This window comes from Gallus gallus, chromosome 3 (genome assembly GCF_016699485.2).
Source record: "Gallus gallus isolate bGalGal1 chromosome 3, bGalGal1.mat.broiler.GRCg7b, whole genome shotgun sequence".
NCBI classification, from domain to species: Eukaryota; Metazoa; Chordata; class Aves; order Galliformes; family Phasianidae; genus Gallus; species Gallus gallus.
Genome location: NC_052534.1, coordinates 52,447,821 through 52,461,665, shown reverse-complemented (window position 1 = coordinate 52,461,665; position 13,845 = coordinate 52,447,821). Strand labels below are relative to the sequence as shown.

The 13,845-nt window shown below is 42.7% G+C and overlaps 1 protein-coding gene across 17 annotated transcripts in view; it reads right to left on the bottom strand.

Moving 5' to 3' along the window:
• Window positions 1-2,532: 2,532 nt before the first annotated feature.
• The window catches only part of HIVEP2 (HIVEP zinc finger 2), a 126,604-nt gene continuing 115,291 nt past the window's right edge, over window positions 2,533-13,845 (bottom strand). For all 17 annotated transcript variants that reach the window (XM_046939726.1, XM_046939733.1, XM_046939730.1 and 14 more), the window contains 3 exons: window positions 13,166-13,267; window positions 11,716-12,626; window positions 2,533-4,985 (listed from right to left, as the gene is read on the bottom strand). In XM_046939726.1, coding sequence (XP_046795682.1) covers window positions 4,167-4,985; window positions 11,716-12,626; window positions 13,166-13,267 — 1,832 coding nt within the window. In that variant the 3' untranslated portion in view covers window positions 2,533-4,166. The remainder of the gene's footprint in view (window positions 4,986-11,715; window positions 12,627-13,165; window positions 13,268-13,845) is intronic.

Below are 13,845 nucleotides of genomic sequence, written 5' to 3'. Positions count from 1 at the left end.
TTATTTACACTTCTCAACACAGGTTTCCTCCTGGGGATCACGCGCCGCAATCTTGCTGAGCCAATAACTCTTGAATTTCTTGCTTCACAATAACAGAACTTCAGCAGGAAAGTAAAGGCTTTTCTACTCCTTGTGGGGTACTTATTGCAGTCTCCCACGAGAACAGAGCGATACAATTAGCAAGGGAGGGGTTCAAAGGCAGATTTTTTATTTTTAGATAGCCAGGGAGAGGGACCAATTAGGCTAATCTGAAGAGGTGGTGACTGCTTGCCGTAAGTGTAATAATTTATCAGGGAGATGCATTTCGACACATGAGGTATTTTCAAAGACCCACTTCAGTAGGGCAGGTCCCTTGGAGGATCCTAGGCAAAGAAAGGTGTAGTTTCTGAGGCCCGACTTAATCTTGGACTGAAGTAGGTCTGAGGACAGAAGCTCAGCTCATGTCCAAATGCAGAACTCAAGAAAACAACCTCAAGTAAGGAGGTACCTGGTAAGTTTGTGTGTCACTGGAGTTAAATGGGAGTAGTCTCCAGCATTCTTGGACTGAAGTTTTTGTACCTAAGTAATTTGAATCCACTTCAGGATTGACTCAGTTAATTGTGTCTTTTATTGGTGTTAAATCTTACTCAGTGTGTTCTACAATGGGGAACTCCACATACAGGTATTTAACTTGTGTTAGAACTGTTACCCATAGTCAGAATGTGAAGTTTCGTATAGGGGTTGTGCAGGCAGCTATGTGAGACCAATATGCTCTCTGTTTTGCTGATGCAAACAGATCCTAAAGTGACTCTGGTGACAGTATTCTGTGAAAAAGGATTAAGGAGTACTTGCCAGAGCATCTGTATCTCCCTTGTGCTTTACAGAAGAGACATAAAGATCTTCATAGAAAATTATAACCTCCTTGAACAATGTAATAGGTAATTATATTCCCAAGTTAGAAATTCCATAGCATATTGCATATAAAAATCCTCATTAGATTCTGCAGTTTTCCAGAGTACGCTGTTAAATCCCTTATCTTCATCCCTTAGAAAAGCACAAATTTTACATCAGAGGTCTCAGAACTACTCTTCTTGGTCCCATCTCTCTGTCCCACACGAGCTAACCATGGAAAACTAATGGCTGCTGAGGATGAGAAGAGACTGGTGCATGAACCAAACAACAGGCCACCCACCTGTGGTGGTACCGGCCATGCTTGGGAACTCAGCCTTCAGAAAGTGAGAACCAGAATGTCACAGCACTCATGACATCCCCATCAAAGCTTTTGTGTACTCCCACCACAGCCAGTACTTTTGAGAAGCCTCTTCCCCAGGACCCTCAGAAGAGTCACCAGCACATACAGCCCCAGTGGGGAACTACCACAGCACTAAGCCCAAGCCTACAAGGTGTGACAACTCTGCACTGCAGCACACAAATGCAGCCCCACACCGTCATCCTCACTGGTGGCGCAGAGCAGGCAGAGCACTCACAAAATTCCCTGCAGTCAGTTCTGGGTGCTGTACCCACTGTGTCAGGTCTGAAAACTGCTCGTGCCTGTGAAAACATTTTTGGATGTGTTTGCCTTTCTCCTCCACATCCCTTCTAGAGCATGGAAAGTAGTCACAATCCATGCTTAGGAGTTGCACGAGAACGTTTTTTTCAAAGTCCTGTATAAACATTACTTCATTAAGAAAATAGAAGATTATAAATACCTGAAACCTCTTCAGGGTTGCTCCACTGTAACTCAAAAATATCACATGTAATTTCAGTGATATTTGTTCAATGACTATATATAAAAAAATGCCCCGAGGCTGAAAAGTTGGATGGCAAATTGCAGCTGCAAATTAATTAAAATAATCAAACAAGCCAGCAGTAACTCCCACAGTAAGGGGGTTGCTTATAAAGGCATTGTTAATGGAACATTTGTCATCAGGGGGTTTGCTTGATTCCCTTTTAATAAAATATCTGTGATTACCTGATTAGCTGATCACTGTGCGAAGCATTTTGTTCTTAATACAGCCATGCAGCCAAGGAGGAGAAGTTTTTTATCAGATAGGACGTGTTTATTTAAAACGTGTAATTGGCTGTTTTATTTTTTTCTTTTTATAAAGGAAGCATGATCCAACAGGCTGCTGCCTCCAACATAAGCTGCTTCTCCTCTCAGCAGCCTGATATGAGCCAGCTTTCTGGCATGCACTTATCTTGGCAGTGTTACCATAATGATCTGAATAAAGGTAGGAACACGCCGGTGGAGATGGGAAAGTAACCTTTCGTGGTTACAACTTGTCACAGCCCATTACGGTGTTCCGCTAGTCATATGCCATAGTGCTAGAATCACGACAACGTACCAGCTGTGGCTCTGCCCCCACATGGTATTACTGGGGAAACAAATTGATAATATCTGATGCGGCCAAAACGTGATCCACGCTTCTAACTGCTACTCACATGGTTAAGGGTGCTCCTCGTACAGGAAAGTAGCTCTTCTGAACAAAGCAATGTGCTGGAACACCAATAAACTTGGAAAATGGAAGGAACACATGAAAACTAGACACCTTGTGCATGTAATTGTATATTTATTTCTTTTTAAAGAACACTCCTTAAATGTATTGTAAGTCAATATACAAACTTGGTTTCACATAATTATAATTCACTAAATAGCACAAAATATAATCCGGATTGTTGGTTTCTTTTGTGTGTGTGTGAGAGAGAGAGTGTGTGTGAGTGAGTGTGTGCGCACAGGCACATGCTGCTGGTGGTAGTGGGAACCCACCACAAGCCCAGGCTCCTACTGACTTCCCTCTGGAGCAAACCTCACCCAGATGGAGACCCTGCTCTGGAAGACTGTGACTTTCTTGTCCATTAATCTGCTTCTTGAAGATGTCAGTGCCCTCTGCCTAGCTGGAAGGGCCCACCTGCTCCTCCATCTGTGGGACGGGGAGACTCCTCACGGGGAGTAACCAGCTGCTGGTGTTTATGTGTGAGGAAATGTCTTCTGCTCCTCTCCGAGCTTACATGCCAGGGCACCTCTGCGTGGCCCCTAGCCTCCACGCTCAGCTTGGGCAGAGGCACGGCAGGCCCTCACAACCCAGGGACTGCTGTGGTTCGGTGTGGCCCAGCTCCCAGTCCAGCACGGTGTGGCCATAGGGACCTCATAACCCTGCTTCTGGGGAGGGAGCAGCAGGTCACACCGAGGCATGACCACCCGCCTACCTGGGAGCCAGCGGTGCCTCGCCTGTGGGTGGGCAGAGCAGCCGGCACTGATGATGCACTTATACGTATCTACATGGGGTGGAATGTTTTCCCATAGCTTTTAAAAGGAGCATCTAGATCAACATGTTCACATAAGACCAAATACTTTTAATATATTTATAACTGTTTTATAAAGCTTTGAAAAAACTCACAATAGCACATTGTTTTACTTTAATGCTTTACGGTACTATCAGTTTAAAATCACAATCAGCACTTAAGTTATAGTCAATCCAGCAAACAAGAGACAAAAAAAATTACAAGAGTTAAGAACTGACTGATACATCCTTTATCTTTTTTTTTTTAACTAATGCATAAGTGCAGAATAAGATAAGATACTCTAGTTTAAATATCTTGTTTTACAATATACATTTTGTTCTAATTACGCAACAGTAAATCCCATGCTTCACATAGAAAAGCAATCCACAACATTAAGAAAAAAATTTACAATTTATGAAACAAAGTAAATAAATATTAGTATTACAGAATCAGAGCTGTACATAAAAGCTGTTCAGTTTTAATCAATATAAAAATATGTTTTAGTGCAACCTCACATATATTGATGCTGTTTTGCTTTACATCATTTAGATCCAAGTGTCCAAAAAAGGAAAGAAATTACATTTATTACAAAGCAGATACACAAATTCTAAAATATGTACAAATTACTGCTAAAAAAATGCTTATAAGAATATAAGCAAAGTAAAGAAAAGGCACAAACATCTGTACAATTTAAAAGTACCAGACCCAGTAAGAATTTCAAATTTAGTTTTGGTCAGGCTCATGATGACTTGTTATTTTATCTAATTCTTTTGATATAACAAAAGTATATATAATAGCAAACTACTGTAACTTAGAACAGGCATGCTGTAAAGTTGAATACTTCTTCTATCACTAGAAAAAAAAGTGGGGTAAATGTACGGGTGAAAGTCTCCATGCATCTCAGATCAATGTGGCTTGCTCTTCTCAGACGACAGATCTTTTCTTTCCTGTGTGCTTAATGGGGGCTCGCTCCTGCTGTGAAAGCCCAGCTGTCGAATGTCCACAAAGCTCTTGTTGTAAAAGGTGGGATGGGCTAGCGCAGTCTGTGATGTACCAAAACTGTCCTGTTCACCACCGTGCAAGTCAGGATGGGTGGCTGAGGCACAGGCCTGGCCCGGCTCAGATCCACTAAAGTGTTTAATGCTAAAATGTGCACTTTCTGAGGGTTTCTGGTGAGGCTCAGAAGGCCTCTGAGGCTGCTCCGCCCCATGCAGAGCAGCTTCTTCTGTGGCGATTCGCAGGGAGGCTATGGCTTTCGTACAAGTCTGTATGTTCTCCTCCTGCTCCCTCTCCGTCGCTATTATACTGTCCTCGGAAGTGCTCTGTGTCAGCAACAGCAACGGGGAGGAGGACGTGCTGGAGGGAGCGGTGGGGTGCAAGCTGTGCGGAGAGGTACGCTTCTCGTGGTGCTTGGGAACACCGCGTGACTCTTGAGTGAGGGTTTCTGTCAGTCCTCTTTGCTTCTCCTCAGAGCCCTCCCTCTGCAGGGCCAGAGTGGACGGAGGATGTAAACCTGAAAGGGCTGCAGGTACTGAGTGGACCATCTGGATGCCCCCGATTGGCATCATGGGGATGGGTGCTCGGATCTGCTGCTGGGAGTGTAGTGGAAGGTGGCTGAAGACATAGTCGCTCGGACCTTCAGGGAACAGGCTAGGCCTGTGGTGCTCCATAGCTCCTTTTTCTCCATACAAGCCGAAGTAAGGCCCCTGAGACAACCCCTTCCTCTGCAACAAAGAAACAACGAAAGAAACATCAGCGCCACCGCTAGCAAAACTCTTGTCAAGCTGCCAAACCACCTATCTGCTTTCCTCTGCAACGTGGCCTCCTGTTCACGCAGCACCTTTCATCCAGATGGATACCAAAGCGTTTGGAGAACTACACTAATTACTTATTCAAACAACATAGGAGGTTTTGCTTAGCTCAGCCCTACAGGGCTCTTGCCTCTGAGGTGAAATGCAGCAGCTAGTTAAGCGTTCAGCAACACAATGCAGCAATTTAGGTCAGGAAGTGAAGAGTATTATATTCAACCGAAACTGCAGAGAGAATTTGGGGTAGATAGAATTTCATTCCCCACGACACATTTGGCCAGGACATCCGTCTTACCCTCTGTTTTGGCAAGTTGTGCAAATTGCACTGGTGTTGGCAGCCTGCACAGGGTATCGGGGCTTTGCTGCAGAGAAACGCACACTGGAATGCTCCCTGTCTGCCACCAGTATGGGAAAATCCTGACTGCATGTATAAACATTCTGTCTGCTGAAAGGTCCTGCTCTGAAGCCCCAGAGAAGGCACTTCCTCCCCTTACTTCCCACCCACCTCACTGACTAAAGAGGATGAGTGTTTCCAGGCAAGTTCAAACACCTCTGTGCAAAGAAGACTCAAGTTCTTACAGTCATTAACACAGTGGAGCATCGTTTTGGCCTATCTGTAGTGTAAACAATAAATAATAACAAAAGCACAGGTGTTAACTGTGAGTGAAAGTGATGATTCTGTTCTGGAGACACTCACTCTTAATGGGACTGAGAAGAAGGAGGGATTTTGTAATGGCTAGTAAAAAACAATCTCACTGTACTGAATTTTTCAGTGTTTTCCCATCAGTTTCTCTCTTGATAGAATGAATAGCTCCATCTTCACTCAGTATTAAACACATCTTGGGCACATTGTGGGTATCTCTTTTTTCATTCTTAACTTTTAAAATTTATTTTCCACTTGATGATTAAGTAGCATTTATTGCCGAACAGAGAAACAGCGATGACACAAGTGCAGGATGACATTTTCATAATTGTACGTGGGATGTGGCCACACAACCCAGGGACACCCATAGGAAATTAAATGAATAAAAATACCCATCTCCGCTCAGCAGATTGATCAAACACCTACCGGTTGCCCCAGAGCTGTGCCACCACCCCCAGTCCCAGTGCAGCAGCTGGGGACTGTGCTGCTACATGCCAACGCACTGCAGTGGCAGCTCTTCACTGCTGGGAAAACCCTAGTTCTCAGGGCATTAAGCAACCTCTTGATCCCATCCTGGGGAATGGGTTTAGGAAGCAATTAAAGATTCAGTTTCTGTGCTACCCAGCGGCTGAGTCTCACTGTGCTCAGATGCTTTGTCCTGTTTAATATAAATCAACGCTGAGACAGGAAGGGTGACCCATAATCATCAGACTTGAACTTAAATGATGTTATTCTGAGAATAATCTAATTCTGGGATTTTTTCTATTCAGAAAGTGAGACACTCAGGTCTCATAAAAGAGAAACTATCATAAGAAAGCACAGTGACAGCACGTTGTACTGCTGAATGGGGAAAAATTTACAGAATAAACGAGTTGCCAAGCCACAAGACATAGTTCACCTACTCTGTCAGTCCTTCCTATCGCTAACCTCACCACTGCACAGTTGCTTGCCCCCTTTTTTTTTCCCATCTTTCCTCTGTCAGCCCATTTCTCAGTCATGTTGTCCTCTTGGCTGTTTTCTAAACCGTGACATTTATCATTAATGCATCTAATGTGAATCTGGGCCAAGGGAAATAGAGCAAAAGCAACCAAATGAAAAGGAGTGAAACTCATAGAAGAACAAACCTAGCCACACTCAAATCTCTAATTGAGAAGGACACTGGCTTCGCATTGTACCCTGCCATGGTTTCGAAAGGAAGTAGGATGTCAGTCTGTCCTTGTCAAATAGAAGTGGCTAACATGATAGAAACTGCTACACGCCCCCAAGATCAGCGCTATCATCCAGTATATGTCTCTCATGCTTAACTTTTACATAGACAGTGACAGTGTGTGCATGTCCACTGGATGCCTTCCAAGCTTGGCTGAGCACACACAGGAATATCTTTCTCTAACTCTGGCAGATGAGTTTTGAAGTGGTTGTACCTTTCATCCTATTATTATATCCTTTACAGATATCTAGCATGTTCATACTTACAGATGCACACATGCACATTCATGGGGAAGAGACTGAATATTAGAGGATATCTCTCCTTTTAGCAAATATCCTGAAAATCCAAAGACTTTATTCTGTTTATAATATTAGATTCCAACATTGACTACAGAGCAGAAAGTCACAGTATGTTTTTGCTATATACTCAGAATGGATTCCTATAACTTCAGTGAGATGAGTTCCTCTCTTTGTCAGGCAAAGGGGACCCATTTCATTTTTTATCAGTTCTCATTTGTATCAGATAAGCATATTTCCCTCCAACTCCAAGTGATACCTAATTTTCCAAACAATAGTTTTAGGAGTTTTTCACTAAACTTTCTAGCCTGGTCATAAAGCTAGACTTCCACAACACATCCCTGTGCAAAGCCATAGCCAACTTCACACATCTCCCAGAATGCCTTAATGGACAAGCCAGGGTTTACTCTGTATCTGGTACATTATCCAAAACAGACTATAGGGAATTAAGAGGAAGATCACATTTCAAAGCCTGGCAGCCCCAGATTCCCTCAGACCACAGCTTGCAAAAAGATGGTCGGTGAAAAAAAATCACTGTGATTACCTTATTTTAAAGTACTTGTAACTTTTTAAAGTTAAAAACCAGAAAATAATGAACTCAATGGGGAAATTCAATAACAGAGGACATCATTACCATGTGCCTTCTAAAAGATAGATACTTAATACACTTACTATACATCTATGTGTACTTTAGTTTCAGGATCAAGTCAATTTGCAGTCCTACTGAGAATGCACTATTGCAGACAACATACGCATACATGGACCTATTTACAGTTCACCTTTAGGAATTTTATGCTAGCTTTCTGTACAGGAATGCATTTCACTCAAGATGATAAAGTATTCAGAGTTCAGGAAGGGATTTAATATCCATATGTCTGGGATGATCAAAGGACCTTAGGTCCTAATGATTTTCAAGTGGTGATGCCTAATTCCCTTCGGCCCTTCTGAATATATCACGACAGGCTTCAGACATCAAAATGAAGGAAAGGTGAAACAAAACAGCAACTTAAGCAGGTAAACTCTTATCAATAAAGCACACTGCAGTAAGTCCTTATTTTCAGAAACTGCTTGTGAAAACTGGCAACGGGGGAAAAATGCACTAACTCCTAGAAGCTAAAATAGTTGCTAGGGACAGGTATGTTCTGCTAACAAGGTAAATTCAGCTTCATGACTTAAAGAAGAGGCAAACATTCTCGTCTCTATGAGGAAGTAAAGGGGTGTACTAGAAGTGAGGAAAAGCAGGAGTAGAATGCAACCACTGATGATGAACCTGATGTTCACAGTATATGTATTGTCAGGTTGAATGGGATGGTTACTCTGGACTAATCCTGTAGTCTCTTATTCACTTGAATGCCCACTCACAGTTTAAGTACACCTGATGCACTCCTTGAGCATATTCTCCAGTTTAATGTCACCTGAAAATAATTCAGCTCACTTATTCCAAGAATGCTCTGCAATGTAAGTCAAAGCAGAATAAATATGACAATAGAGACATTCACCTCCAAAGCACACTCCTGATCCAAACTATAAAAGGGGTAAGAGAGATGCACTTGAGCTTAATAAAAACAACGAACCCATCTCTCCTCCTCCTCCCAGGTCTAGGGTAAAATAACTATAGAGAAGAATCAGAGCCTTTTTGATAACAGTGCCAGACTGCTGAGAAATAAAAAAACCTCTGGCACTGACAGAAGATCCTGAGAGAGATCCATAGAGAGCAATGGTGATTTGCCTTTCAATTTAAAGACAACAATTTAACTTGCCAAAGCCAAAGGTGCACTAGCTTTAGCCTACTTTGGAGACAGTATCCTATTGCAAGTGCGCATCTTGTTATTAACTGCCAGAATAAAAAACCAAAACCAATTCTATATTATTATATCTTTTCCCATGCTCTTTTCCACTTCCTAAAGAAATAATTTCAATTGCTTTTAACACGGTACTTCCAATACCAGAGCACTTCACTAGCTCTCTGCACAGGACCACCAAAGAGCATAAACATTCAAGGGGAAGAAACATGAAGGGGAACCAGATCACCACTAGCCAAAGAGTCTAGAGCAAATATGTAAATTAATTGCAGTGAAGAAGAAATAAAAGTTTTTGTTGTTGTTGTTGTTGTTTTCTGGTAACTTCTGGTAAGAAGTACAAAAATACTCTAATTTCTGCAAGGATCGGGAATTCAATGCAGCTCTGAAACAGGAAGCAGCACTGTAAGTTGGCATCTGCATCACGTCCTTATTTGCTGGATTTCAGTTCTCTGAAAGTGAAAAATAGTCTTTATTCCTTTTTCTTTTCTAACAGTTTGCAAGCTCAGGTGTTATCTGTCTTCCCACACACTGAGTGCATTAACATGCATTTCACTTCAACTCATCTTCTGTTTGGTTAAAGTATATCTCCCAGAAAGACATACAGAGATAAAGAATCCATCTTTCCTTCCTCACAGTGTTTGTTAGATGGATGATCATCTCCATCTCTGATTTCCTCATTTAAATTTGACCAGGCTTTGCTTCCAGTGACACCTATGTTCAGGGTCCAGTGATTATACTGAGATTTGGGTATATCTCTAAACATCAACATGCCATTAATTTACCAGTGCTTTCTTGTAAGACAAAAGCTTGATCCTACCTCAAAAATAAGGTAAGTGTAAAGGGCCCATCTGGTATGGTGAAGAGCAATTTCCAAAGGAAGGAGCTAAGGGTGCTAAAAGAGTCCTTACGATGTGCTAAACGCCTTGCTGGAAGGTGTGTATAACACACAAGGCAAATATTACAGTAAGAACTGTCACACTGCCAAAGAATGACTGTTCCATACCCTTTTGCCAGCATCCCCACACATCCAAGATCTCTACTACAGGATGCCAATGGAAATATCTCATGGAGGACATTAGAACTTGGACTCTCTGTACAACGTCAGCTGTAGCGTCCCACATAATTCCTTGAATTTGATACCACAGAATTACTGCTCTTAAACTGATGGTTATTTATCTTTTCTTGTGTGCTTCCTTGCTTTGTTGGTGAGGCTGGTGGCTGGCTTTGTGTTGTCTCTCATCTCTGCAGAGACCGCGTCTGTGAAACTGCAGCAGGGTTTCAACATACCCTTCCCTTCTCTAAGGACAGCTTAGGAAGCCCTCCCCCTCTGCTGCTCTCCCCAACAACTCAGCAAACCATGGCATCACATCTAAGATGAGGGCGTGAGACCAGGTGAGAGGTCAGGAAGATGCGGCTGGGGCAAGCAGTTGGTGACAGGGAGGTGGAGCAGGCTCTGGCCAAGGGCAGGGGAGGCTCTACAATGGGTTGCTGGGACTTCTATTACTTTAACTTATGTGCAGATTCATTCAATATTACAATTTTCCCTAATTCTCCTGAAAAGCCAGGAGGACTTCTGGATCTGTCTGGCTAGTGTTTCTCAGCACTGTTTGTGGCTCCAGCCACCTCTGCCCAGCTGCAATAACAAACCCACCCAAGTCCACCCTCCTCTGCTTGGCTCAGCAGAGAAATTTGCACTACAGCTCTGGAGATACTAATTTTATAAGCTCGGGGTTCAGTTGTTCTTCCCTACAGAGAAGAACCATGACTACACAAACAGCAAAGAAGATTGGTGATGGAGAGGAGGGCAGGACAGTCCTGCCTGACGTGGAGGCAGCCTGTCACAGCTCACCCAAGCTGAACCTACACACTGCTCAGAAAGGCACACAGTGAGAGGATAGTGGCAGCAGCAAACACGATGAAGGAATCATATGACATGAATAAAAAAAAGCGCACACAGTAAGGCCATTCCCTAACTCTAAAGACCAACTTTATTTGCGGAGGGAGCTTTGCAAATGCTAGGGTGTGTCAAAAGTGCCAAGTCAGCAGTTTCTGGGAGCTTATTTACTGATACAGAACAGCACAAACAGCAGCTGTGCAAGTTTCCTTTTCCACCTAGATAGTGGTGTCCCTGCCAAAAGAAACAGTTGTGATGGTGCTTTCTGCTGGGTATTATGGTCTGCTCCTGTCACACAATAATATTATTTATACTCCAGCCACAGATCCTGTTTTAGATGGGCACCATGCTTTTCCAAGGATTTCCATTACAAAAGTAGTGTTTTTATAGCATTAAGCGATACATCAAGGATGGGCAACATACTGAAGTATCAAGGTCTTGAGCCCTGATCTGAGCTTGATTCCATCTGACAGTCTGGGACGTAAAAGGTTTTACAGTGTAGTAACAAGCCACACACACTGTGTAAGGTTCCTGGGCCATTTAAAGATAAAGATGGGGCGGTTAATGTAAGCCAGCCTAATTTCATTGAAGTTAATGGAGCTACTCTGATGTGGACCAAGTGAAGATCCGACCCTCTGACTCGGTCCCTGTCTATTGTAAATGTCTTGCATTCACTCCAGGACTTCCCACTCAAGTTCAAAGCTTTGTTTTTCTACAAAATGGCAAAGTTCTTCAAAATAGTATGCACAGCTTAAGCAAGAACACTGTTTTTGACAAGAGGAATAAATACTCTTTCATACTTACTGAATGCCCCACTGGAATAGATTCAGACTGCAAATATTGACCCATAGACAACGCTGGATTATGGTATAAGCCCCTCCTGGGAGATGTTGCTCTAACCGAGGCCATGTATCTCCTCTCTCGCCTAGGAGACAAATCTCTTCTAACAGACGCATCTTTCCCTGGTGACATTGGTCTCCTTGGTGATAGGTGACGTCTTGGTGAAACGTCCCGTCTTGGTGATAATTCTCTCCTCAGCACAGCCTCCTTCCGTGGAGAAAGGTGCCTCATGGGTGAAATATCTCTCCGGGGTGACAAATGCCTTCTGGGTGACAAATCTCCTTTTGGCATTAAATACCTCTTTGGTGAGTTATCTCTATATGGTGAAGAATCATAGCCAGGGGACGACTGCTGACTGGAAGGTGAGAGGTCCCTTGGAGACGAATTGGGGTCTAAGGAAAGCACGCAGTCCTCATCCATGCAGCTAGGTATGTCTAACCTGTCTTTGTCGGGCTCTGAATCGGTGCTCTTACTCTGGAAAAACCTCTGATATTCTGTCATCTGTGAGTCTTCACAGGAGTCGCTTGATGTTACAAGCTGAGTAACCTGAATGCTAGGTAAAGTGACCAAGTAACTGATGAGGGAGGAGTGTCCCACAGAAAGGGAGCCCTCGGGGGAAGCCCCCTGCGATGCCCCAGCTGAGTTCACCGACAGGGAGGAGAACTGAGGAGGCTGAGGGCTAGTGCTTCTTGATCTGGTTTTTGGTGTTGAGTCTCCCTGAGTATCATCAAAGTCATCCTCATCTTCATCATCTTCATCATTGTCATCACCATCCTCACCATCTGACTCCTCTGCATCAGAAAACTGATGCTCTGCTGACAGGCCTGCCAGGTTGCTACTCTTCTCTGCCTCCTGCTGCATGTCCTCCATGTTTTCTGAAACAGACATAGCAAATCAAAATGGTAAGCACATGCCACACTTCTTCTGTCACACTCACTCCCTACCCAGAACACCTAGTGCCATCGCTGGATGATCTTCATCTGTGATGGCTAAATAAAGCCATTCTCAACAGTCTCGAAATATATTTTTTCATATATATAAACCTTAAAACTCTATAACCAAATTCAATCCTGTGAAAATGAAAGTATACAAAGAAAAATTCACCCTACCCTACCTTGTAACTTCACTGAATGTTACCATCTCTCATAACTAATTTGAAAATATTTGGTACTTTGTATGAGACAGATGACACATTTCTATTTCTAGCTCCTTTTGATGTATCATAAAAAAACATATCTTAGACAAACAGATCAGATTCATTTTTTATACTTCCTGTTTGCTAGATGCTTCTTAATTAAAAAATGCCCAAAATACTCCTAATACATTTTCCCATGCCAGGCACTATGCTAAAGTGCAGTGAGTCATTTGCATACTCCAGAGGCCATTCCAACTAAATTAAATCATTCTGACATACCTGCTTCTTCAGTTTCAGCATCGTCTACAGATGTCATTGATACTCCAAGCTCCAGGCATTTTTTCATGTGTGCTTTAGACTTCATATGTTTTGTCAGATTTCCTATGGATCAGAGATGAATCTAATTAACTGACAACAGCAAAGATCACTTTCAAAGTGAGGTTTTGGTGTATAACTCAGTTATCCTGCAGATATCCTGTTTTCAATTTAAAAACAAACAACAACAACAATGAAACAGACATGGCTGAACTCATCTGGCCCATTGCCCAGAGCCTGTTTTAATGAGAATGGGCTTTTATAGCTTAAAAAAAAATATATATATATATATATATATATGTATATATATATATAAACAAATACACTCAGACCTGAGAGGTATATAGGAACCTCTCCACTTTTCCACATGGCATTTAGGTATGCCAGCAAACTCAAAAACTCACCCTTGGCAGTTATTTATTCCTGGGCTTAGTGTCTGTGATAACTATTTATTGCCTGGACACTGACAGAACACCAATGCACCATCGTTCAGGGTTCAGTCAGAGTTTCACAGTGGCACTCTCAAGCTAAGCACTCTCCCACTTATTTCACATGTGAGCTCCAAACATTTAGTGCCCTGAATGCATCTGCTGAACCAGCACTATCCCACAAAAAGACACTTATGCCTGATTTCTCAGTGCAAG